The following is a 27030-nucleotide window of genomic DNA, read 5'->3' as shown; positions in this document are numbered from 1 at the left end:
AGAAAATGGCAAAGCCCCACGGGCTAAGATAAGGAGAGTTTAATAGAATAACACAGAGAGAGGAGAAACAACAGGAGGAGCTCTGCTGAAACAGTAGATGAAGAGAGTGATACAAAACACAGTACTGACCATGCTGGCCTGATCATCCACGCTGATCCTTCCTCATCATAGCCATGGAATGAAGCTGGAGGTGGGGAGATTCAGGCTGGAGGTGAGGAGGAGGTTCTTCCCCATGAGAGTGGTGAAGCCCTGGAATGGGTTGTCCAGGGAGGTGGTTGGGGCGCCGACCCTGGAGGTGTTTAAGCCCAGGCTGGATGAGGCTCTGGCCAGCCTGACCTAGTGTGGGGTGTCCCTGCCCATGGCAGGGGGGTTGGAACTAGATGATCCTTGTGGTCCCTTCCAACCCTGACTGATACTATGATACTACTATGATCTGCTAAAAACACTCACCCCAGCCCAGCTGGCACTCCCCTTATGTAGCAGGCATGACTGAGTAAGGTACCAAATACCCCACTGCCTGCTTTTGCTGGCTCTCTTGACTGTGATCCCTCCCAGCTTCTGGTGAAAGAATGAACCCATTTCTAACTGGGACAATGTCCATCTCTTCTTCTGGGAAGCAAAGAAAGCAGCCAGGGGCTCCTATTTTCCCCACATAATTTGGTGACATGCTGCTTGGGCTGTAAGAGAGGAGCCATGTTTGCATATCCCTTGGACATCTCTCTTGGTCTGTTGTTTCAGCAGGTGCTGAGCCAAGAGTTTTCATTAGCTTCCTGCTCATTAGGACTCCAGGAGAGTGGAGTGGGGGAGATGATCTTTCCTAGGGGATGATAGGGCTGGCTACATAAGCTAAACAGTAAACATCACCTCATGGGTTTAGTTCCTTTCCAGTTGAGTTCTGCCTGGAGGTTTCTTACTGTTTAATCATGGAGATTAAGTTCTGCAGCTTCTAATGGAAAGGAGTTGGCCTCAATGATCTCTTGAGGTCCCTTCCAACCTCTATTGCACTGTGATATTGTGATACTGTGAGTTTATCTCTGACAGAACCAGAACTATGTGGTGCTTGAGCTCACCTAGATGAGGTGCACCAGGTGGGGCTTAGGTTGGATGTTAGCACATCATCAAGTCCAACTGTTAAACTAGCCCTGCCAAATCCACCGCTAAACCATGTCCCTGAGCACCACTTCTACACAACTCTTAAATACCACCAGGGATGGTGACTCCATCACTTCCCTGGGCAGCCTGTGCCAGGGCCTGACAACACTTTCAGGGAAGAAGTATTTCATGCTATCCAATCTAAACCTCCTGTGGTGGGTTGAAAATTCCACCCCCCGCCCCGCAATTAAATTGCCACACCAGCTCAGCTGGAAGCAGATGAAAGCTGTATTTACAAGCAAAACTGCAAACTAAAATGAACTGCAATGAATATGTACTAAATGTACAACATTTACATGTATTTGCAATTGATAAACAGCACAAGAACCCCCCAGGACAAACCAGAGGCGCTACTAATAGCCTCCCCTCCTCTGCTCCGTCCCCCCTTACACTGTACGCAGGGTAAAGGAGAGAGAAGAGCAGAGAATTATCTTGTTAGATACTCAGCCACAACAAAGAATACAGCCAAGGTCAGCAAAAGCCAGGAGAGTTTAAGAAGGTCATTGAGACATTTGAACATGTCCAGAGAAGGGCAACGAGGCTGGGAGGGGTTTGGAGCACAGCCCTGTGAGGAGAGGCTGAGGGAGCTGGGGTTGCTTAGCCTGGAGAAGAGGAGGCTCAGGGGAGACCTTCTTGCTCTCTACAACTACCTGAAAAGGGATGTTGTAACCAGGTGGGGCTTGGTCTCTTCTCCCAGGCAACCAGCACCAGAACAAGAGGACACAGTCTCAAGCTGTGCCAGGGGAGGTTTAGGCTGGAGGTGAGGAGAAAGTTCTTCCCAGCAAGAGAGATTGGCCATGGGAATGTGCTGCCCAGGGAGGTGGTGGAGTCACCATCACTGGAAGTGTTCATAAAAGGACTGGACGTGGCACTTGGAGCCATGGTTTAGTTAGACACAAGGTGCTGGGTGAGAGGTTGGACTTGATGATCTCTGAGGTCTTTTCCAACCTTATTGATTCTGTGATTGTGTGATTCTCTGAAGCCCCAGCCAGAGCAGAGGAAGTCTATCAATGAGTTTGTTTAGAACTTATCATTTTTTTCCTTTTTACATCCAATAGTGATTTATTTACATTCCAGCACTTTCTGTTCAAAACCCCTGGGATCTTTTCAAGGCCCAGCCTGAAACTACCACACCTCCAGAGGTGCAACTTGAGGGTGTTTTCTCTTGTCCTATTGCTTAGAAGAAAAGACTGACCCCCACCTTAGCACAGCCTCCTTTTCTCCAGGCTAAACAAGCCCAGTTCCCTCAGCCACACCTCATAAAACATGCTCTCTAGATCCCTCAGCATCTTTGGTGCTCTTCATTGGGGAATGGAATGGAATGGAATGGAATGGAATGGAATGGAATGGAATGGAATGGAATGGAATGGAATGGAATGGAATGGAATGGAATGGAATGGAATAGAATAGAATAGAATAGACCAGACCAGGTTGGAAAAGACCTTTGAGATCATGGAGTCCAACCTATCACCCAACACCATCTAATCAACTAAACCATGGCACCAAGTGCCTCAGCCAGGCTCTTCCTAAACACATCCAGTGACGGTGACTCCACCACCTCCCTGGGCAGCACATTCCAGTGGCCAGTCTCTCTTCCTGGGAAGAACTTTCTCCTCACTTCCAGCCTAAACTTCCCCTGGCACAGCTTGAGACTCTGTCCTCTTGTTCTGGTGCTGGTTGCCTGGGAGAAGAGACCAACCCCCACCTGGCTACAACCTCCCTTCAGAGAGTTGGAGAGAGCAAGAAGGTCTCCCCTGAGCCTTGTCTTCTCCAGGCTAAGCAACCCCAGCTCCCTCAGCCTCTCCTCACAGGGCTGTGCTCCAGACCCCTCCCCAGCTTTGTTGCCCTTCTCTGGACACCTTCCAGCAACTCAACATCTTTCCTAAACTGAGGGGCCCAGAACTGGACACTGGACACAGGACTCAAGAATGACTTTATTAGTCATTGACAGGAGTGAAACATCTCTTTCACACTCACGCTTACAGACTCACACACTTTCTGCTACACCTCAGCCACATCCTCTTCTCTGTCAAGAAGCAGCAAAGCTACAGAGCAACAAATCTCTCACAGCTGCTGACATTGTGCTCCCCTCTTCCCTGCCAAAGGAATAGATTCAAACCAGAGCAGCTCTGTGACTTGCTTTACAGCAAACCCCCAGAAGCAAGAAGGTGATGAAGACAGGAGGAGAAAGGGAAAGGCAGTGAAAGTGACATTTAGAGAGTTTGGCCTGACAGCTCAGACATGAATAAAGCATCCTTGAGTTTTTCTAGCATTCACCTTAAATGGCTTTCACATGAGAAGTTTATGACAGGACAGGAACTTCAAATACTGACCTTGGAGTGATGCCTGTTGCCTGCCAGGGCTTGCTCCTGCTTTTAGTGCACCCTGGACATGAGCCAGCAGTGTGCCACAGTAATGTATGCTACTTGCAGGGCCTGATACCTCAATTGGGTTCCTCAATTTAAGAAGGATATTGAGACACTTGAACATGTCCAGAGAAGGGCAACGAGGCTGGGGAGGGGTCTGGAGCACAGCCCTGTGAGGAGAGGCTGAGGGAGCTGGGGTTGCTTAGCCTGGAGAAGAGGAAGCTCAGGGGAGACCTTCTTGCTTTCTACATGAAGGAAGGTTGTAGCCAGGTAGGGGTTGGTCTCTTCTCCCAGATAATCAGCCCCAGAACAAGAGGACACAGTCTCAAGCTGTGCCAGGGGAGGTTTAGACTGGAGGTGAGGAGAAAGTTCTTCCCAGCAAGAGAGACTGGCCATTAAAATGTGCTGCCCAGGGAGGTGGTGGAGTCACCATCACTGGAGGTGTTTAGGAAGAGACTAGATGGGGTGCTTGGAGCCATGGTTTAGTTGATTAGATGGTGTTGGGTGATAGGTTGGACTTGATCTCAAAGCTCTTTTCCAACCTGGTTAATTCCATTCCATTCCATTCCATTCCATTCCATTCCATTCCATTCCATTCCATTCCATTCCATTCCATTCCATTCCATTCCATTCCAAATGCTCCCATGTCCTTGCCAGCAGTACTCATAGTTTTATAGGTCCTAAGTGACACCCAGCAGTGAGAGGAAGGAAAGGAGGCAGTGCAGGGAAGGATTTTATTCTTTTGGTGCCCATTTGTTTCTAGCTGAGGTTATTTCCTTCAAAATAGAGAGCACTATCTAAAACCACACTAAAAAAAGAGCATTATCATGAGGACAAGGGCAGCCAAGGCATTCTGTACAAATGTCATGCAGTTTAGAAAGAGCTGGCTGGGGCTTGGGAACATGTTTTTTCCAAGCCTCAAGCATACAGCTGAAGGTTGCAACTTTGCAGCTGACTCATCTGTAGAACATCTGTCAGCAGAGTCTCACACTGTGACATCTATTTCCTTAATTTTTTTTGGCAGTCCAGGAGTTTAGAGCTAATCCACCTGATGTGGCTGCAGCCTCTGAATACTCCAGTAAGCAGTTTCACAGGATCACAGAACTCGTTTGGGTTGGAAGAGACCTTGAAAGGTCATGCAGTCCAGCCCCCCTGCAGTGAGCAGGGACATCTGCAGCTAGCTCAGGTTGCTCAGAGCCCTGTCCAACCTGACCTGCAGTGTTTCCAGGGATGGGGCATCTAGCACCTCTCTGGGCAACCTGTGCCAGAGCCTCACCCTCCTCACTGTAACAAATGTCTTCCTTCTAGCTATCCTAGATCTCCCTTCTGATAGGATAGGGTAGGATAGGATACGGTAGGGTAGGATAGGGTAGGATAGGATAGGATAGGGTAGGGTAGGGTAGGGTAGGGTAGGGTAGGGTAGGGTAGGATAGAAATAATAGAACAGAACAGAACTGACCTGGTTGGAAGAGACCTTTGAGATCATCAAGTCCAACCTATCACCCAACACCATCTAATCAACTCAACCATAGCACCAAGGGCCTCATCCAGGCTCTTCTTAAACACCGCCAGTGATGGTGACTCCACCACCTCCCTGGGCAGCACATCCCAATGGCCAATCTCTCTTGCTGGGAAGAACTTTCTCCTCACCTCCAGCCTAAACCTCCCCTGGCACAGCTTGAGACTGTGTCCTCTTGCTCTGGTGCTGGTTGCCTGGGAGAAGAGACCACCCCCCAACTGGCTACAACCTCCCTTCAGGTAGTTGTAGACAGCAAGAAGGTCTCCCCTGAGCCTCCTCTTCTCCAGGCTTCAGCCTCTCCTCACAGGGCTGTGCTCCAGACCCCTCCCCAGCTTTGTTGCCCTTCTCTGGACACCTTCCAGCAACTCAACATCTTTCCTAAACTGAGGGGCCCAACCATCACCCCTTGTCCTGCCTGCTACAGGCCCTGCTTAAAAGCCTGTTCCCACCCTTCTTAAGGGCCCACTTTCAGTACTGCAAGGCTGCAATAAAGTCTCCCTGGAGCTTTTCCCTCTCTCCATTCAGTTGTCGACCTCTAGATTCTGGATGAAGACATCCAATCAATCTGTTATCCACCACACAGCCCATCCATCATATCCATATCTCTCCAGCTTACAGAATTTGCAACTAAAGAATGGCAGGAATGACTGTGAAGGGACTCCCCTTCTTTGCAAACATTTGGTTCCACCATGTCCTTTTCAGAGGCAGGGTGGGTCTGATGGCAAGCAAGAGGCTGGTTCAGAAGGGGCAGAGAGACCACATCCATTGCTGTTGTGGCAAAAGATGAGTTGCCAGAAGGAAAGGTGTTATTCAGGGTTCTACACATTGTCCACAACAACCCCATGCAGTGCTGCAGGCTGGGGTCGGAGAGGCTGGAGAGCAGCCAGGCAGAGAGACCTGGGGCTACTGGTTGACAGTAGGCTGAACATGAGCCAGCAGTGTGCCCAGCTGGCCAAGAAGGCCAATGGCATCCTGGCCTGCATCAAGAACAGTGTGGCCAGCAGGAGCAGGGAAGTCATTCTGCCCTGTACTCAGCACTGGTTAGGCCGCACCTTGAGTCCTGTGTCCAGTTCTGGGCTACTCAGTTTAAGAAAGATATTGAGTTACTGGAAGGTGTCCAGAGAAGGGCAACAAAGGTGGGGAGGGGTCTGGAGCACAGCCCTGGGAGGAGAGGCTGAGGGAGCTGGGGTTGCTTAGCCTGGAGAAGAGGAGGCTCAGGGGAGACCTTCTTGCTCTCTACAACTCCCTGAAGGGAGGTTGTAGCCTGGTGGGGGTTGGTCTCTTCTCCCAGATAATCAGCCCCATAACAAGAGGACAAAGTCTCAAGCTGTGCCAGGGGAGGTTTAGACTGGGTGTTAGAAAGAAATTCTTCATAGAGAGAGTGAGTGCCCATTGGAATGGGCTGGAGGTGTTTAGGAGGAGACTTGATGGGGTGCTTGGTGCCATGGTTTAGTTGATTAGATGGTGTTGGGTGATAGGTTGGACACAATGATCTTGAAGGTCTCTTCCAACCTGGTCTGGTCTGGTCTGGTCTGGTCTATTCTATTCTATTCTATTCCATTCCATTCCATTCTATGGAAGGCATCTTGTGAGGTTTTTTAAACTGAATGTCCCTCAGTTGTGGAGAGAGGATCCATAAGTATGAGACTAGAAACTCAAGGACTGGAGAAGCAGCTGCAGATATGAATAAACCAGAAACCAAGACACACACCACACCTGCTGAAGAAGCAGGGCATGGTGTGCAGAGAGAAGGAATGAGACTTCTCCTGCAATCATTGGTTTTGTTTGCACAGCTACTTTGTTTTCTCTGCCCAAACACTCTGACTCAGCCCCACGGCGAGGGCCTGACGCAATGTGGGACACTGGCTGGCAGAGTTAATTCTTAATTAGTTCCGCTGCCTGAATCTGCTGAAAACCTAACCTCCAGAGCAAAGCAGCTCACTGATGATAGCACTTTTTCTGGCACATTTCATCCAAAGTGCATACAAAGGATAAAATTTTACTTTCCAGGTGCAGGACTTAATTCCACACTCGATAACCCTGCTCTGGCTGAGCGCTTCTCGCTTGCTACAGCCCAGGCACCATCAGCTGTTAAGCTTCCCTCATCCATCCTTCAGCTCTCAGCAGAGCTGATTTCACATGTTCCTGACACAGTCTCAACTAACTCACAAGAGCTGTGTTATTCATAACGCTGCAGCTCATGGAATGAAATATTTAGCTGATAACCTTGTGCTCAGCCTGGAAAACCTTTCCAACCACAAGCTAATCCCTGCCCCCTCCAGATCAGGTAGGGGCTAACCCTATAGATTCCAAGCCAAGCCACGAGCTCCAAGGAGGAAAAAAATCCCCAAACCATGATTTTTTTTCCCAACATATATATGAAGAAAAGAATCTGGCCCACAGAACTGCAACATCCCTGAAAGACTTAGGTCTGTGGTGACAGGTTGGACTCGATGATCCTTGAGGTCTCTTCCAATCTTAGTGATATGGTGACTTAAAAATTAGGCAGGTTTGTTCCCACCACTTCTCCACAGCTGCAGACTCAGCAGTTAGTGGGTTTTTGTGGTGAGTTTCTTACCTGATTATAATACAAGGCCTGAATGATGAGGGAAGAATGAAAAGCTGTGATTAGATTTGTGGGTTGGTCTGGTGTTTGATTGTGGTTGGGTTTTTTTTTAAGCCAAGTGTGTGATTATCTTTGAGAGCTAATAAAAAGGAAGATTTGTTCTGAGGGCCCAGGAAAAGGAAGAAGATTTGTTCCTTTCATGTCAGAGCTCCCCTCCTCCCCACCCTCTTGGTACTGGACAGGGAGAGCCACAAATCCTGCATCAGGTTCTTCTTCACAGCCTGTTCTTTTCTCTTGTTTAGCCTAATCTACCACTGTTTTTTTTCCCTGCAGCTGATGATCCTTGTCAACCTACCAAATGGCAGAAAATTCAGAGCACTGAAATAGGAAGCCTGCAGTAATTAGTTCTCTCCTGTTCTGGAACAAGTGTCTTTAGCTGTAAACCAAAGCCATTTCTCCTATGCCAAGCTAAACCCAAAGCGTAGCTGTGATGGCTGAATAACTCTGGGGCATTGCTGAGCAGAGGTGAAATCTGGGTCAAATCAACACCACAGATTTCTCTTCAGCAAACATTTGCACCTGCCCCCCCCCCCCCAAGGTCCTCTGATAGGGAGCAAGGTGAGCTAATGGATTTCTGCTTCCATACTGCTGCTACAGAATCACAGAGCTGTCAGGGTTAGAAATGACCTCAAGGCTCATCCAGCTCCAAGCCCCCTGCCATGAGTGTCAAAAAATTCAGAGTCTTTTCAGCGGTTATTCGTGATTGCCAAACATATTTGCTCTATTGTAATCTGCTAAGGGGGATGCTTGGGCATTTAGAATCAGAGAATCATCCAGGTTGGAAGAGACCTCCAAGATCATCCAGTCCAACCTCTCACCCAGCCCTATCTAATCAAATAAACCATAGCACTAAGTGCCTCAACCAGTCTATTCTTAAACACCTCCAGGGATGGTGACTCCACCACCTCCCTGGGCAGCACATTCCAATGGCCAATCTCTCTTTCTGGGAAGAACTTCTTCCTAACATCCAGCCCAAACCTCCCTTGGCACAGCTTGAGACTGTGTCCTCTCATTCTGGTACTGGTTGCCTGGGAGAAGAGACCAACCTCCGCCTGTCTACAGCCTCCCTTCAGGGAGTTGTAGACAGCCAGAAGGTCTCCCCTGAGCCTCCTCTTCTCCAGGCTAAGCAACCCCAGCTCCCTCATTTGTCTAATTCCAAATTCAACTTACAAATGCTTGCAAAATTTTCTCCTGAAGCACAGGGTGGGGAAATATCCATCTGCTGTTCAAACTCAAAAGTCCAAGGAGAACATTTGCTTTGGAGCAGCAGAATAAATTAATTAGAAGGGAAATAAATAAATAAATGGAAACATTTTAGGCACCAGCCTACAACTGCCACAACCAGCAAAAAGGAATAAAATATGGAACTGAAAACAGGGCACTGCAGTGAAACAAAACCTAGATGAAATGCAAGGTCTTTCTCTTAATTACAGAATCACAGAATCACCAAGGTTTGAAAAGACCTCAAAGGTCAGCAAGTCCAACCTGTCACCACAGAACTCATGACTAAACCATGACTCCAAGTGCCACATCCAATCCCCTCTTGAACACCTCCAGGGATGGGGACTCCTCCACCACCTCCCTGGGCAGCACATTCCAATAGCTAACAACTCTCTCTTTCTGGGAAGAACTTTCTCCTCACCTCCAGCCTAAACTTCCCCTGGTGCAGCTTGAGACTGTGTCCTCTTGTTCTGGTGCTGGTTGCCTGGGAGAAGAGACCAAGCCCACCTGGCTACAACCTCCCTTCAGGGAGTTGTAGATAGCAATAAAGTCTCCCCTGAGCCTCCTCTTCTCCAGGCTAAGCAACCCCAGCTCCCTCAGCCTCTCCTCACAGGGCTGTGCTAAAGACCTCTCCCCAGCCTCATTGCCATTCTCTGGATATGTTCAAGTGTCTCAATGTCTTTCTTAAACTGAGGAGCCCAGAACTGGACACAGGACTCAAGGTGTGGCCTAACCAATGCTGAACACAGGGCAGAATGACTTCCCTGCTCCTGCTGGCCACACTATTCCTGATGCAGGCCATGATGCCATTGGCCTTCTTGGCCACCTGGGCACACTGCTGGCTCATGTTTCTTAAATCAATGGATCACAGGATGTTAGGTGTTGGAAGAGACCTCTGGAGAGCTTGCAGTCCAAGCCCCCTGCCAGAGCAGGACCAGAGAATCCAGCACAGGTCACACAGGAACACATCCAGACAGTGCTGGAAAGTCTCCAGAGAAGGAGACTCCACAACCTCTCTGGGAAGCCTCTTCCACTGCTCTGTGACCCTCACAGTGAAGAAGATCCTCCTCATGTTGAGGTGGAACCTCCTGTGCTGCAGTTTCCATCCATTGCCCCTTGTCCTGTCACGGGGCACAAGGAGCAGAGGCTGTCCCTGGCCCTTCCTTCTTGACCCCCAGCCCCCAGTTATTTATAGGCATTTCTGTCTATAAATAACTCAAATGAAAGGAGTAACAACACCATTACTGCAAATAGCAAAGTTCACGTTTGGAGCTTGACTCAACAAGCAGGATTAATTTGGGGGTGTTTTTTTTGCCTGCAATTTCCATTTCTAAGCGACAACAATGAGAGAAGAACCCCCGAGCCTGGGTCTTGCCCACACGTGCTAACCTCTGCCCATCTCTGCACTCACCCATTCCACCTGCACACAATGGTTTTGCTCGGCTGAAACGCCCCGTGAACGGCATCTGCTTTTCCTCTCTGCATAAAGAGTGCTGTCAATTAAGCTACCATAAAGCACAAGGCAGCTGCATCCCCTCCGCACGAACAAAAGGCAAGGAACAATAGGGCAATGTTGGATGATGAATAGAAGCAATTAGCAGGGAGCTTATGTGTGCTTTCCCTCCCCACCTCCCACCCCTCCCCTCCCCTCCCTGCTGCAAAGGCCCATTTTACGAATAAATACTGAGGTATATTTGTCAGCCTTGGCAAAAGTGGCATCGAGGAGAAGAAAGGAGAAAGATATTGATCACTTCCAAATCACAGAATGGGTTGGAAGGGACCTCCAGTTCTGGGCTCCTCAATTTAAGAAGGACGTTGAAATACTTGAACGTGGCCAGAGAAGGGCAGCGAGGCTGAGGAGGGGTCTGGAGCACAGCCCTGTGAGGAGAGGCTGAGGCAGCTGGGGTTGCTTAGCCTGGAGAAGAGGAGGCTCAGGGGAGACCTCATTGGTCTCTACAACTACCTGAAGAGAGGCTGTAGCCAGGTGGGAGTTGGTCTCTTCTCCCAGGCAACCAGCACCAGAACAAGAGGACACAGTCTCAAGCTGTGCCAGGGGAAGTTTAGGCTGGAGGTGAGGAGAAAGTTCTTCCCAGCAAGAGAGACTGGCCATGGGGATGTGCTGCCCAGGGAGGTGGTGGACTCACCATCCCTGGAGGTGTTCAAAAAGGTTTGGATGTGACACTTGGAGCCATGGTTTAGTTAGCCATGAGGTGTTGGGTGATAGTTTGGACTTGATGATCTCAGAGGTCTTTTCCAACCTTGTTGATTCTATGATTCCAAAGGTCATTAAGTCCAACCCCCCTGCAAGTCAGCAGAGACATCCTCAACTAGATCAGGTTGCCCAGAGCCTTGTCCAGCCTCACCTTGAATATCTCCAGGGACATGGCCCCAACCACCTCCCTGGGCAGCCTGTCACAGTGTTCCACCACCCTCACAATGTGCCACCAGGGCTGCGTGGGGTTTTTTTGTGCTGCTGTATTACAATCATGAGCGATTAAAAGAAGTTTCTGTGCTTAAATGTGGGCAGATCAATAACTGCTATCAACAATATCAAGACAGAAGGCATTTTGCTTCCCCCAAATCAAAGGGATCTAGGCTGACAAATAAAGGTGGAGTGGGGCTGCTCACGGCAGCATTTGTATGACTAACCACCAGTGAGTTATTTACACAGACAACAAGCACTGTAATTAGCAACGAGGTCAAATTAAACACCACCACCAACTAATAACATGCTACAGTGAGCATAGGTCTTAGTTCTGCAGAGTTTGGATCAAGCTAAATTGCTTCTAGAGATGCAATGAATTTAATTTGCTGAGTTACATCCACAGTCTGAACCGCAGTCTTCTCTTTTCCTGCCACCTCGACACATATGCATACAGCAGGGCTAGGAAAATGAGGGGGGTTTCAGGTTAGCAGCAGGTCCTTTCTGGCCTGTGGTCTTCACAGCTCCTTCTCAAAAAGGCCAGGACTATTTTTCCGTCCAGATTTGACTAGTGCAGCCAGCAGGTCGAGGGAGGTGATTCTCCCCCTCTATGCCACTCTGGTGAGACCTCACCTGGAGCACTGTAGCCAGTTCTGGAGCCTCTGTTACAGGAAGGATCTGGAGGGGCTGGAAGGTGTCCAGAGAAGGGCCATGAGGATGAGCAGAGGGCTGGAGCTACTCTGCTATGAGGACAGACTGAGAGAGTTGGGGCTGTTCAGTCTGGAGAAGAGAAGGTTCTGAGGAGACCTAATTGTAGCCTTCCAGTGTCTGCAGGGGGCTACAAGAAAGCTGGGGAGGGACTTTTGAGGGTCTCAGGGAGTGATAGGACTGGGAGCAATGAAACAAAAATAGAAATGGGTAGATTCAGATTGGATGTTAGCAAGAAGTTGTTCCCCATGAGGGTGGTGAGAGACTGGCACAGGTTGCCCAGGGAGGTGATGGAAGCCTCATCCCTGGAGGTTTTTGCAGCCAGGCTGGCTGTGGCTGTGAGCAACCTGCTGTAGTGTGAGGTGTCCCTGGCCATGGCAGGGAGCTTGGAATTGGATGATCCTTGAGGTCTCTTCCAACCCTAACACTTCTATGATTCTACTCCACCTGAGCTCTTTATTCCCTTTCTTTAGTCTCTTACCTGCAAATAACCACAGAATAATAGCATGGCTTAGGTGAGAAGGGACTTCAGAGATCATCTGCTCCAACTTTCCTGCCATGGGCAGGCACACCTCTCCACTAGACTCAGCTGCTCAAGGCCTCATCCAACCTGGCCTTGAAGGCTCCCTGGGAGGAGGCAGCCACAATCTCCCTGGGCAGCCTGTTCCAGAGTCTCTCTACCCTCTGAAGAGCTTCTTCCTAAGATCCAGTCTAAACCTCAGCTTCAAACCATTCCCCCTTGCCCTATCATTGGACACCCTTCTGAGCAGCGCCTCTGCAGTGCTAGGTTTACCCTGCCTCTCTGTGTGCTTGGTGTGCTCTTACATCTTGGCACTGAAGGCTGAGCACCCTGATGTCAAGAGGAAGGAAACTGATTACAATATGGTCAGAATGCTGCAGCCTGTGGCTGCGGAGCACCTCCTGCTTATTTGAATACCAGTTGTTGCCTCTGCTCATCTGCCACTTCATTTGCCATCAAGTGGAAATTTCTTTCCACCCTTAGAGATATCATCCACTGCTGTGTTCTCCCTCCAGCTGCCTCTTCCAGAACAAAATAAGTCACAAAGGCATTCTGAACTAAACCTGCTTTTCCCTTGCAAGGGAAAAAACACAGCTTCTGTTCCAGAAGTGCTCTCTCCCTCTCTCTCTTTTTATTGCTGTGGCTTTAAAACACACACAGATGCCTTTTATGATCCTATGCTTTGGCTGACACATTTCTGGCAACTCTTTTGTCTAGCTCCATGCCAGCATAGCTGGGGATAAAAAATAAAACACAAAAACAAAGGATTAGGCACTAATAAGATCTGGAGTCCCAGAGAGATCAAAGCATAAAGGCATAATTGTGGCTGGCAAAATGGTTGCTGGGAAGCTTACCTAGCATGACAAGTGACTCCTCTTTTCTAAACCCCACTCTAAGCAGCTTTACACCTCCTCTGGTACCCTACAGATAAGGAAGGCTCCAGTGGAGCCAGCTACAGAGAAAAAGGCAACAAGAAAAAAAAGACCAATACAAGTCCACTGTGCTGGCAGCACTTTAGAAGCCACTGGATTAAACCAGATTGCTGCTGTAGCTGCATCTGCTGCAAGGAAGGCTCCTAACAGACTCTACAGTCAAGTGGGCAGGAGGAAAAGCAAGTGAGGAGCCTGACTTTGAAACCTAGCAGACTCTACAGCCAAGTGAGCAAGATGTCTAGGATAGGAGGAAAAGCAAGTGAGGAGCCTGACTTTGGAACCCAGCAGACTCCGTAGTCAAGTGAGCAGGAGGAAAAGCAAGTGAGGAGCCTGACTTTGGAACCTAGCAGACTCCACAGCCAAGTGAGCAAGATGTCTAGGGTGGGAGGAAAAGCAAGTGAGGAGCCTGACTTTGAAACCTAACAGACTCCATAGTCAAGTGAGCAGGATGTCTAGGATGAGAAGAAAAACAAGTGAGGAGCCTGACTGTGAAACCTAACAGACTCTACAGACATGAGGGCAGGAGGAAAAGCAAGTGAGGAGCCTGACTTTGGAACCCAGCAGACTCCATAGTCAAGTGAGCAGGAGGAAAAGCAAGTGAGGAGCCTGACTTTGAAACCTAACAGATTCCATAGTCAAGTGAGAAGGATGTCTAGGATGAGAGGAAAATCAAGTGAGGAGCCTGACTTTGTAATTCAACCTTTATGGCACTTGGCTGGAAGCAGGGAGCTAGAATATTTTGCCTATGGAATTAGGCTCCTCCATCCTGATGCTTAGGCAATTCTGAATGGTCCTGCTGGACACATGCAGGTCTGCACTGGAAGAGATAAATGTTTCAGCTGCAAATACAAAGGTCAGGCTAGGGATAGTAAGACAGGGAGAAAACAGCAACAGGGCTTTTAGGAGCTGGCTGGGAATTTTCTTGAGATGACAGCACTTACAGAATCACAGAACAGCAGGGGTGGGAAGGGACCTCTGGGGATCATCTGGGCCCAAACCTCCTGCTAAAGCTGGTTCACCTAGATCAAGCTGCACAAGATCATGTCCAGATGGACTGAGAAAGTCTCCAAAGGAGGCTCCACAAGCTCTGGGGGCAGCCTGTTCCAGTGGTCGCAGGAAATGATTTTTCCCTTCTGTTTAGGTGGAACTTCCTATGTTCCAGTTTGTGCCCACTGCCCCTTGCCCTGTTGCTGGGCACCACTGGAAAGAGTCTGGCCCCATCCTCTTGACACCTGTCTTGTAGCTGTCAATGAGCATTGATAAGATCCCCCCTTAGCCTTTTCAATCTAAACAGACCCTGGGCTCACAGCTTTTCCTCATGTAGTAGTTCCCTGTTTCCTCTTTAGTAGTTCCCTGTCTGTCTTGAACTGTGGAGCCTCTGCTAGATGTAGTACTCCAGATGTGGAGAGGAAAGGGGGAGAAGAATCTTTCTCAACCTGCTGGTCACAGTCTCTTAATGCACCTCAGCATACCCTTGGCTTTTGTGGCCATAAGAGCACACTGCTGGCTCATGGTAAACTTGGTGTCCACCAATACCCTGAGGTCCTAATTATAACTTCCTTTATAATCCATTCTTATTCATTAGGACAATCAAAGGAGAAATCACAGGATCCCAGGATGTTAGGGGTTGGAAGGGACCTCCAAAGGTCGAGTCCAACCGCCCTGCCAGAGCACGACCAGAGAATCCAGCACAGGTCTCACAGGAACACATCCAGACAGGGCTGGAAAGTTTCAAGAGAAGGAGACTCCACAACCTCTCTCGACAGCCTGCTCCAGGGCTCTGTGACCCTCACAGTGAAGAAGTTCCTCCTGATGTTGAGGTGGAACCTCCTGTGCTGGAGTTTATATCCATTACCCCTTGTAGAATAGAATAGAATAGAATAGAATAGAATAGAATAGAATAGAATAGAATAGAATAGAATAGAATAGAACAGACGAGACCAAACCAGGTTGGAAAAGAGCTTTGAGATCATCAACCTATTACCCAACACCATCTAATCAACTAAACCGTGGCACCAAGTGCCCCATCCTGCACACTCACAGGGAGCAAGTGGGCAGAGCCTGTTCCCTCCCTCTTGACCCCCTCAGATGTTTACAAACATCTATTAAATGCCCTCTCAGTCTTCTCCTTTCCAGACTGAAAAGCCCCAGGTCTCAGCCTCTTCTCACAGGCCATGTCCTCCATGACACATGAATTTTCCCACCCTTGTCCTACAAAGCCCAAGGGAACCCTCAAGTGCACCAACTGACAAACAAACAGCTTGCTGAAAAGCCAGGAGTTAAAAGGAGACTGTTCAAGTCAGCTGGGAGCCATGCTGGACCTTTGAAGGGATTAAGGCAGGCAAGCTGGAGCCCACGGCAGATGCAAGCAAAGCCCCCATGGGGCAAGCATGCTAATCCTCTGCTGCACAGCCCAGACTGCACGTTCCATTCCCAGCCCTCACCTACTGAGCCTGGCAACCAGATGACTCTTCCACAGAATGGAAACCTCCAAGGCACACAAATTCTGCTTTGGCAAGTGGGGCTAGGAATTGAGGCTGCTAGGAAAGGCTCAATGCATCAGTCTGAAAGCTCTGCTAAGAGTAATGACTCTCCTGATAATAAGGATAAATCACATGATGGTAAGACATGGGTTTTAGCTCTATAAAACACTCTGAAATAATCTCCTTAGTTGCAGGGATGTTGTTTTTTCCATAGATTGACCACTAAGGTTTAGGGAAATCAATCATAGAATGGGTTGGGTTGGAAGGGAGCTTCAAAGGTCATCCAGTCCACCCCCCCTGCAGTGGGCAGGGACATCCTCCTCTAGAATCATAGAATCAAAAAAGTTGGAAGAGACCTCAGAGATCATCAAGTCCAACCTGTCACCCAACACCTCATGACAACTAGACCATGGCTCCAAGTGCCACATCCAATCCTTTTTTGAACAGCTCCAGGGATGGTGACTCCATCACCTCCCTGGGCAGCACATTCCAAATGGCCAATCTCTCTTTCTGTTAAGAACTTTCTCCTCACCTCCAGCCTAAACCTCCCCTGGCACAGCTTGAGACTGTGTCCTCTTGTTCTGGTGATGCTTGCCTGGAAGAAGAGACCAACCCCCGCCTGGCTACAACCTCCCTTCAGGGAGTTGTAGACAGCAATAAGGTCTCCCCTGAGCCTCCTCTTCTCCAGGCTAAGCAACCCCAGCTCCCTCAGCCTCTCCTCACAGGGCTGTACTCCAGACCTCTCCCCAGCCTCATTGCCCTTCTCTGGACACATTCAAGTGTCTCAATGTCCTTCTTAAACTGAGGGGCCCAGAACTGGACACAGGACTCAAGGTGTGGCCTAACCTGTGCTGAGTCCAGGGCAGAATGACTACCATGCTCCTGCTGGCCACACTATTCCTGATACAGGCCAGGATGCCATTGGCTATCTTGGCCACCTATGCACACTGCTGGCTCATGTTGAGCTGGCTGTCAACCAGAAACCAGATCATGTTGCTGAGAGCCTCATCCATCCTGACTTGGGATGCTTGTAGGGATGGGGCATCTACCAGCTCCCTGGGAAACCTAGACCAATGTTTCACCAACCTGCCCTGGACAAAATCCTTTCCTTTTGTCTGTGATGGCCAAGCTGCCCCAGCTCCCCCACACACACTGTGGTGTACCGCAAGCAGAGCACAACAGCTCCTGTTATGCTGCTTAGCTTTTTGCATCAGCAAAACATGGCAACCCAAGGGCATTAGCTGGAATATTCTGAAATCATTTTTGTCTTCCTTAGCCAGGGAGGAAAACACCACTCAGAAGTGTGCTGTTGCTTAGTGATTCTAGCTGCACATTATGAGTGCTTGCAGGAGAAGAAGGCAGACAGAACAAGGCCTCCTATTATTTATAGATAGATATATATATAATTTTCCCCCCTGTAATCTGCTGAAAAGGTAACTTCATCATCCAAGATGTGAGTCCAAACAGCTCAAAAGAATCATTTTTGCCTATTCCATATTAAATAGATAGAATTCCAGCTTTGTTATCATAGAATCAATAAGGTTGGAAAAGACCTCAGAGATCATCAAGCCCAACCTATCACCCAACATCTGATGACTAACTAAACCATGGCTCCAAGTGCCACATCCAAGCCATTTTTCAACACCTCCAGAGATGGTGACTCCACCACCTCCCTGGGCAGCACATTCCAATGGCCAATCTCTCTTGCTGGGAAGAACTTTCTCCTCACCTCCAGCTTAAACCTCCCCTGGCACAGCTTGAGACTGTGTCCTCTTGTTCTGATGCTGGCTGCCTGGGAGAAGAAACCAACCCCACCTGGCTACAACCTCCCTTCAGGGAGTTGTAGAGAGCAAGAAGGTCTCTTCTGCAGCTCCCAAGCTCACAAGCACAGCCCTGTGCAGAGGAAAAGTGTCTCCCTAGGCAGATTTGGCCTCGACTGCCTCAGAGTCCCCAAGGAACTCTGGAGCCTGCAAGATCTTGGCCAACTCATTGCCTTCCTCTGCATCTCTGATTTGACTTCTGCAAGTCTCTATGAGAGGAATATTTTATTGATTACTCTTGTTATCATCATTATTATCATCATCATCATTATTACTACTATTCCTACTATTATTATTATTCCTCTGCATAATAACAATCATCTCTCTGAGCTCCTTGCACACAGAGAAGTTACATTCACAGAGCACAAATGAGTTGGGATGCCAGTAAAATGTACTGTGCCTCATGCCTCTCTCCCTTCTGCAGTGTCATATACTCCATCGTGATTCGAACCATTTGGATGAAGAGCAAAGCTCAGGCTGTCATCATATCCAGCTGCCCTGGTGAGTCTCAGCACACATCTCCAACCTCCTGATTCAAATCCCACCACTTCCCCCCAGACCTAGTTGCTCCTTGACATCTGTTGTCATATTGGGCCCCTGTCACCGCAGTGAGGGTTCTGTAATTGCTCATTCAGGACTCTCTTCTACATCCTACAAGTCAGAATCCCTATTAGAATCATAGAAGTGTCAGGGTTGGAAGGGACCTCAAGGATCATCCAGTTCCAACCACCCTGCCATGGGCAGGGACACCTCACACTACAGCCACACTACAGCTCACAGCCACAGCCAGCCTGGCTGCAAAAACCTCCAGGCATGAGGCTTCCACCACCTCCCTGGGCAACCTGTGCCAGTCTCTCACCACCCTCATGGGGAACAACTTCTTCCTAACATCCAATCTGAATCTACCCATTTCTAGTTTTGCTCCATCCCCCCCAGTCCTATCCCTCCCTCACACCCTCAAAAGTCCCTCCCCAGCTTTCTTGTAGCCTCCTTCAGATACTGGAAGGTCACAGTTAGGTCTCCTTGGAGCCTTCTCTTCTCCAGACTGAACAACCCCAACTCCCTCAGTCTGTCCTCATAGCAGAGCAGCTCCAGCCCTCTGCTCATCCTCATGGCCCTTCTCTGGACACCTTCCAGCCCCTCCAGATCCTTCCTGTAATAGAGGCTCCAGAACTGGCCACAGTGCTCCAGGTGGGGTCTCACCAGAGCGGAGCAGAGACCTATTCCTAGAACTTTCCCCCTTTCCAGGATAGGTTTTGGGGTTTCTTTTTGTTCCAGAGGATGCTTCAATAAGCTTGGTTGGTTTTTTTGCTGTGTTTTCATATGACCTTGCAAGCCTGGATCTTGGTCAAGATCAGAAATCCCTGGATATGGAAAGCCATAAAATGAGCTGAGCTTTCCAGCCCAAGACCATAAACATTTTTGGACTGCTCTGATGGGAGCCTGGCAAAGAATCTGAGCACAAATCATTTCAAACCCCTCACTTGGTCAGCTGCCTTTCCTTATAGTTATGAAGATAAGTGTTCATTTATCCTAATGGGGTTTGCAACACCACTGGAAGAGGACACAACCAGTGGGTGCAGCCAAGTGGGGAGTGGATACACATCAACCTGTGGGGACCAAGTTGCTGGTGCTTGCCTGAAAGCAGCAGCATCACAGGAGAAAGTGTCCTAATGTGATGTTGGACATAGTCAGATATCCATATGTCACAACCTGATAGCTGCCAAATGTAATCTAAGACTTACTCCTCCTCTGAAAAGATAAAGCAGGACTGATTTCTGATGACACAGTCAGCATTAGCTGCTCTTAGAGTCACAGAGTGGTTTGGGTTGGAAGGGACCTCCAAAGCTCCAAAGCTCCAACCCCCCCCTGCAGTGACCAGGGACATCCTCCACAAGATCAGGCTGCTCAGAGCCCTGTGGAGCCTGACCTTAAACATCTCCAGGGATGGGGCCCCAACCACCTCCCTGCCCAACCTGTTCCAGTGTTCCACCACCCTCATGGTGCAGAACTTGTTCCTAACATCCAATCTGAATCTGCTTTTCTCTAATTTCCCTCATCCTAATGTCCCTCATCCTATCCCCACAGGCCTTTGCAAACAGTCCCTCTGCAGCCTTCTTGTAGCCCCCTTCAGGTCCTGGCAGGCTGCTCTAAGGTCTCCCTGGAGCCTTCTCTTCTCCAGGCTGAGCACCCCCAGCTCCCTCAGCCTGTTCCTCGTAGCAGAGGTGCTCCAACTCCTGATCATTTTCATAGCCCTCCTCTCAGCCTGCTCCATCAGGTCCATGCCCTTCCTGTGTTGAGGGCTCCAGAGCTGGCTGCAGTGCTCCAGGTGAGGTCTCACCAGAGCAAAGTGCCAGAATCACCTCTCTCTGTCTGCTGGCTATGCTGCTTTTGATGCAGGCTAGGATGTAATTCCAGTATTCTGCTCTGCAAGTCAGCAAATGATTTCCTGTAATATCAAGTACAGGTTAATGTCAAGATTGGGATATTTCACTGCCAGCAAGCCCACAATAATTTTATTTACTTCCCCCACAAATTCCACAGCCTTGATATGCTGTTTACATAAGAGATGCAGTAAGTTGTGTCCACAGAGTGATTTCCAATTCATAGATTCATTAAATGGTTTAGGCTGGAAGGGACCTGGAAGATCATCTAGTTCCAACCCCCTCCCCCTAAGCCATGGTTGATTGCATTAATCAAAATTCCAGCCCCTAAAGTTTGGACTACAAGAATGTAAAGATGCTTTGATAAGAAGCATTGAACAAGTCCAAGTGCTGGGTGCTGCACTTTAGCCACAACAACCCCATGCAGGCTGGGGACAGAGTGGCTGGAGAGCAGCCAGGCAGAGGAGGACCTGGGGGTGCTGGTTGACAGTAGGTTGAACATGAGCCAGGAGTGTGCCCAGGTGGCCAAGAAGGCCAATGGCATCCTGGCCTGTATCAGGAATAGAGTGGCCAGCAGGAGCAGGGAGGTCATTCTGTCCTGGACTCAGCACTGCTTAGGCCACACCTTGAGTCCTGTGTCCAGTTCTGGGCTCCTCAGTTTAAGAAGGACATTGAGATACTTGAATATGTCCAGAGAAGGGCAACAAAGCTGGCGAGGGGTCTGGAGCACAGCCCTGTGAGGAGAGGCTGAGGGAGCTGGGGTTGCTTAGCCTGGAGAAGAGGAGGCTCAGGGGAGACCTTCGTGCTCTCTACAACTCTCTGAAGGGAGACTGTAGCCAGGTGGGGGTTGGTCTCTTCTCCCAGGCAAGCATCACCAGATCAAGAGGACACAGTCTCAAGCTGTGCCAGGGGAGGTTTAGGCTGGAGGTGAGGAGAAAGTCCTTCCCAGCAAGAGCGATTGGCCATTGGAATGTGCTGCCCAGGGAGGTGGTGGAGTCACCATCACTGGAGCTGTTCAAAAAAGAATTGGATGTGGCACTTGGAGCCATGGTTTAGTTAGTCATGAGGTGTTGGGTGACAGTTTGGACTTGATGATCTCTGAGGTCTTTTCCAACCTTATTGATTCTATGAAAAAAAGCTTACCTTCTTGTGCATTCACCGTGGGTGAAGCCAATTATTCTGAGCCGGCAACATGAACAGAAAACTGACATTAATGATGAAACCAGGCATATTATTGCCATCTTGCTGCTGCTGGGATTCAAGTACAAACCTGAGTCTCACAGACATCTAGTGTGACTTCAGAGAAAATGAGATCAACCAGCCTTGATGTCAGACTGAATAGGATTTGCCTCTCAATGCGAGCCCCACTTCATCTCTGCCAAGCCAGCCTAACAGTGTTGCAGATTTCATTACCGAGTCAACAGGGAGAGTAAACTGCGTGACTGATTATCCAAAGCATCAAAAAGAGGAAGAGATTAAGAGAGTGGAATATGCAGCTTTGGAAAAAAAACAATATATCCCTGGGACTGAAATGCAGTTAGAAGTGAGCAGGTAGTCTGCTTTGGCAGGTTGCTGCTTCTCTTCTCTTCTCTTAATTATAGCTGCTGGGTCGTCTTCAGACAATGTCTCCTGTGACACCACTCTGGTTGAATTTTGGCAGGTGGATTGTATTAGGCTGATACAGCTTGGCACACAGGGAGGGATTTTCCTGATATAGCATAGGATAGGACAGGATAGGATAGGATAGGGTAGGGTAGGGTAGGATAGGATAGGATAGGATAGGATAGGATAGGATAGGATAGGATAGGATAGGATAGGATAGGATAGGATAGGATAGGATAGGATAGGATAGGCTAGAATAGAATAGAATAGAATAGAATAGAATAGAATAGAATAGAATAGAATAGAATAGAATAGAATAGAATAGAATAGAATAGAATAGAATAGACCAGGTTGGAAATAAGCTTTGAGATCATCAAGTCCAGCCTATCACCCAACACCATCTAATCAACTAAACCATGGCACCCAGTACCTCAGCCAGTCTCTTCTTAAACAGCTCCAGGGATGGTGACTCCACCACCTCCCTAGGCAGCACATTCCAATGGCCAATCTCTCATGCTGGGAAGAATTTCTTCCTAACATCCAGCCTAAAGCTCTCCTGGCACAGCTTGAGACTGTGTCCTCTTGTTCTGGTGCTGCTTGCCTGGGAGAAGAGACCAACCCCCACCTGGCTACAACCTCCCTTCAGGGAGTTGGAGGGAGCAATAAGGTCTCCCCTGAGCCTCCTCTTCTCCAGGCTAAGCAACCCCAGCTCCCTCAGCCTCTCCTCACAGGGCTGTGCTCAAGGCCTCCCCTCAGCCTTGTTGCCCTTCTCTGGACACATTCAAGTGTCTCAACGTCCTTCTTAAACTGAGGAGCCCAGAACTGGACACAGGACTCAAGGTGTGGCCTAACCAGTGCTGAGTCCAGGACAGAATGACTTCCCTGCTCCTGCTGGCCACACTATTCCTGATGCAGGCCAGGATGCCATTGGCCTTCTTGGCCACCTGGGCACACTGCTGGCTCATGTTCAGCCTACTATCAACCAGCACCCCCAGGTCCCTCTCTGCCTGGCTGCTCTCCAGCCACTCTGACCCCAGCCTGTAGCACTGCATGGGGTTGTTGTGGCCAATGTGTAGAACCCTGCACTTAGATGTGTTACATCTCACTTAGTGCTGAGTGTCAGGAGTAGGGAGGGATATGGGCATGCTGGAGGGATCTGGGCCAATGCCCACCTGATGAAGTTCAATGAAGTCAAGGGCAAGGTCGTGCACCTGGGTCAGTGCAATCCCACGCACAAGTACATGCTGGGTGAGGAATTGATTGAGAGCAGACCTGAGGGGAAGGGCTTGGGAGTGTTGGTAGATGAGGAGCTCAACAGGAGCTGGCAGTGTGTGTTTACAGCCCAGGAAGCCAAGTGTGTGCTGGGCTGCATCACAAGAAGCAGAGCCAGCACCTTGAGGGAGGTGATTCTGCCCCTCTGCTCTGCTGTAGTGGGATCCCAGCTGGAGTATTGTGGCCAGCTCTGAAGCCTCCAACAGAAGAAAGAGATGAAACTTGTGGACTGGGTGCAGAGGAGGCCCACAACTGAGTGTTTGAACACCTCTGCTATGAAGACAGGCTGAGAGAGTTGGGGATTGTTAAACTTGGAGGAGAGAAGGCTGCAGGAAGGTCTTAGAGCAGCCTTCTAGTATTTGAAGGGGGCTTCCAGGATAGCTGTAGAGGGACTTCTTACAAAGGCATTTAGTAACAGGTCAAGAATGAATAGACTCAAAGCGGAAGAAGCTACGTATAGATTAGACATTAGGAGAGATTTTTTGCTCCATGAGGGTGGTGAGACACAGGAACAGCTTACCCAGACAAGCTGTGGAGTCTCCAACACTGGAGGTGTTCCAAACCAGTTTGGATGGGGCCTTGAGCAACCTGGTCTAGTAGGAGGTATCTTTGTCCACGGCAGAGGAGCTGGAGCTAGATGATCTTTAAGATCCATTCCAACCCAAACCATTTTGTGACTCTATGAATACCCAACTGCCACAATTCTTCAGGAAGATCTCTTCTGCTTCTATTTCCCCTTCTGGTTTAGGGTGGCTCATGTTCTGAGTGCCTGACTTGAGTAGGCTTGCAAGTATCCAGATTTCAGGAACTACTGAGTCCCTTGCTGCCCCCAGGGAAGGATGGGTACTGGATCACTGTCTTTCCTGTGTGGGCATGCACTGACACACACACATGCACCACCCTTGTTCTTTTACTACCTGAACTGTTCTTTCTCCAGGTGGCAAAACCTCTGCTGGCTACAGCAGCCGTGGGTTCATATCCAGGGCAAAAGTGAAAGCCATCAAGTACAGCATTGTGATCATCCTTGGTAAGTGAAAAGCTCCAGGGCTGGTAGCTAGGGAGGATGTTGATGTTAGGTTGCTGGTCTTCCTCAGCAACCTCTGTCCTCAGCAGATAAAGTGCAGCAGATGGCTCAGAGAATGAACTTTCCTCAGCCCCCCTGACTTGCCTTCTGACTTTGTCCTTCCCCTCTCCTCTGGTTGATAAGCTCCTATTAGGCATCTGACATAAGGCTCAAATGCAATGATGTGAGCAGCTCCTCCTGGGCATAAAGAATGAAGGGATAGTGCCTAAAAGGAACAAAGGCAGAGGGTGATGGTTTTAAGCTAAAAGAGGGAAGATTTAGACTAGATAGAAGGAAGGCATTTTCTACAGTGGGTGTAGTGAAACACTGGCACAGGTTGCCCAGAGAGGTGGGACCCGGAAACATGCCAGGGCAGCTTGGATGGGGCTCTGAGCAACCTGATCTAGTTGAAGATGTCCCTGCTCACTGCAGGGTTGGGCTTGATGACCTCTGCAGGTCCCTTCCAGCCCAAACCATCCTATGATCACTTTCCCTTCCAGCCTGGACAGGTCTTTTAGTCTCAGACTATGCATGGCATGTCAGGTGCTGGGGCAGTGCAAGGGGGAGAAAAGAGAGGCAAGGGTTGCAGAGTAATTGAGCTGATGTCAGAAGTGTGTTGACTGCCAGTTGGGAAGAACCAGCTCTCCTTTCCCAGCTGGGCAGCAGATGACTCAGTGCAGGTGCCTTCGGTCTCCCAGGGAGATGACATTATCCTGACAGAATTAGGAGGCTGACATTCTAACTCAGTGAATAAAGGCAGCGTCACAGAGGGCTTGTGATTAGCTGCCAGAGACAGGCAGGAAGGAGACCGAAGCTCTTTACTCCCAGGGGCTGGTAGTCATCCCCTGGCACTGACAAAGAGAATGCTTCTCTCCCCAGTGGAGCACAAATTTCAGCTGGGATGCTATGGTGATAATAGCTGCTACAGGGGTGCTCAGCTCACTGTTTAGAGGTAGCATCTGCAGGCAGGAGAGAGGCTGGTGTGAGTCATGCTTTTTAGTAGCCCCAAAATAGCTTCTCTGAGCCTGAACTTCTCTGTGTGGCAATGAGAGAAAGTCTTTGTCAGAAACAGCTGCACCATTTGATTTGAGGAGCTCACCTGGACCTTGGTAACGTTGAGGCACTCAGCATCTCTTGATCTCCAAACAGATTACAGTCCTTAGCATTCATGGATTTCTTTAAAGCTCTGCAGAGGCCATGCTATTACCCACAGGCTGGCACTGTATGGCTGTTGTGGTGGGACCTGGTCAAGGGCACTGCCACTTGGGTTACTCTACAAAACAAAAGGGAGTTCACCTCTGCCTTGCACATTCAGTGAGCTTTCAGCTAACCACCAAGGGAGCAACACTGATTAATGTGACAAGAAAATAAGCATGAGGCCACTCTGATGTATCCTTGGGGTCAGGGAGAGACCACATGTCTCATTTCACAGGTACTTGAACCCTTCTAAGCCTGGCACCTAAAGCTTACAGAATCACAGAAACATTCAGGTTGGAAAAGACCCTTGGGATCACCAAGTCCAACCCAGAACCCTACTCTACAAGGGAATAGAATAGAATAGAATAGAATAGAATAGAATAGAATAGAATAGAATAGAATAGAATAGAATAGAATAGAATAGAATAGAATAGAATAGAATAGAATAGAATTAACCAGGTTGGGAAAGACCTTTGAGATCATCAAGTCCAACCTATCACCCAACACCATCTCATCAACTAAACCATGGCACCAAGTGCCTCATCCAGGCTCTTCTTATACACTTCCAGTGATGGTGACTCCACCACCTCCCTGGGCAGCACATTCCAATGGACAATTACTCCTTCTATGAAGAACTTCTTCCTAACATCCAGCCTAAACCTCCCCTGGCACAGCTTGAGACTGTGCCCTCTTGTTCTGGTGCTGCTTGCCTGGGAGAAGAGACCAACCCCCACCTGGCTACAACCTCCCTTCAGGTAGTTGTAGAGAGCAATGAGGTCTCCCCTGAGCCTCCTCTTCTCCAAGCTAAACCATCTCCCCAAGCACCACATCCAAACCACCTTGAAACACAGCCAGGCTTGGTGACTCCACCACCTCCCTGGGCAGCATATTCCAATCCCTGACCACTCTTGCCATGAAAAAAATTTCCTACTGTCCAGTCTAACCCTACCCACTCATAGCTTAAGGCCATTTCTTCTTGCTCTGTCACTACCTACCTGTGAGAAGAGCCCAGCAGCAGCCTCTCCACAATGTCCTTTCAGGGAGTTGTAGACAGCAATGAGGTCTCCTCTCAGCCTCCTCTTTGCCACACTAACCATCCCCAGCTCCTTCAGTTGGTCTTCATCAGATTTATTCTCCAGGCCTTAGCTGAGCAAACTGCTTGTCCCAGCAGTCCTATGTAAGTGGCTGTAGAAACAGAAAGGGTAATCAAGCACTGGAACAGGCTGCCCAAGGAGATGGTGGAGTCACCATCCCCAGAGGGATTTAAAAGACATGCAGGTATGGTGCTGAGGGACATGGTCTAATGGTAACCTGGCAATGCTGAATTAATGGTGTGTGCTTGATCTCTGGGCAACCTGATCTAGTTGAGGATGTCCCTGCTTACTGCAGAGAGGGTTGGACAGGATCACCTTTGGAGGTCCCTTCTGACCCAGACCATTGTGTGTGATTCTGGCTCTTCCATCCCCAAACAATCCTATGAATCTTTGATTCTAAATCTTCACTCAAAAGCCTTTGTCAAAGGAGGTGTCCTAGGTACTTGTGAGGGACACACAAGTAAAGGTAGATCTGTGGCTTCTTTACTTCCACCACCTCTGAACAAATCAGGGGCTACGAACCAGGTACTCATTGCTTCCCTTCTCTCAAAATGTGGTACAGGAATCAGTCTTCCAGCACACTCCACACACACACAGCACCTCCAATTAGCCAGATGCCAAATGCCACTGTTGCTCTGCCCAGGGGTGG

At 49.1% G+C, this 27030-nt stretch overlaps 1 protein-coding gene across 1 annotated transcript in view; it reads left to right on the top strand.

The window, feature by feature from the left end:
- The window catches only part of NPSR1 (neuropeptide S receptor 1), an 85322-nt gene that overhangs the window by 57167 nt on the left and 1125 nt on the right, over nucleotides 1-27030 (top strand). The window contains exons 6-7 of the mRNA XM_068168660.1: nucleotides 18194-18270; nucleotides 23965-24054. Coding sequence (XP_068024761.1) covers nucleotides 18194-18270; nucleotides 23965-24054 — 167 coding nt within the window. The remainder of the gene's footprint in view (nucleotides 1-18193; nucleotides 18271-23964; nucleotides 24055-27030) is intronic.

The sequence above is a fragment of the Melanerpes formicivorus genome, unplaced genomic scaffold (genome assembly GCF_026170545.1).
Source record: "Melanerpes formicivorus ecotype bairdi unplaced genomic scaffold, bMelFor1.0.p_v2 SCAF_148, whole genome shotgun sequence".
NCBI lineage: Eukaryota > Metazoa > Chordata > Aves > Piciformes > Picidae > Melanerpes > Melanerpes formicivorus.
This window is presented reverse-complemented; position numbering and strand designations above follow the sequence as displayed.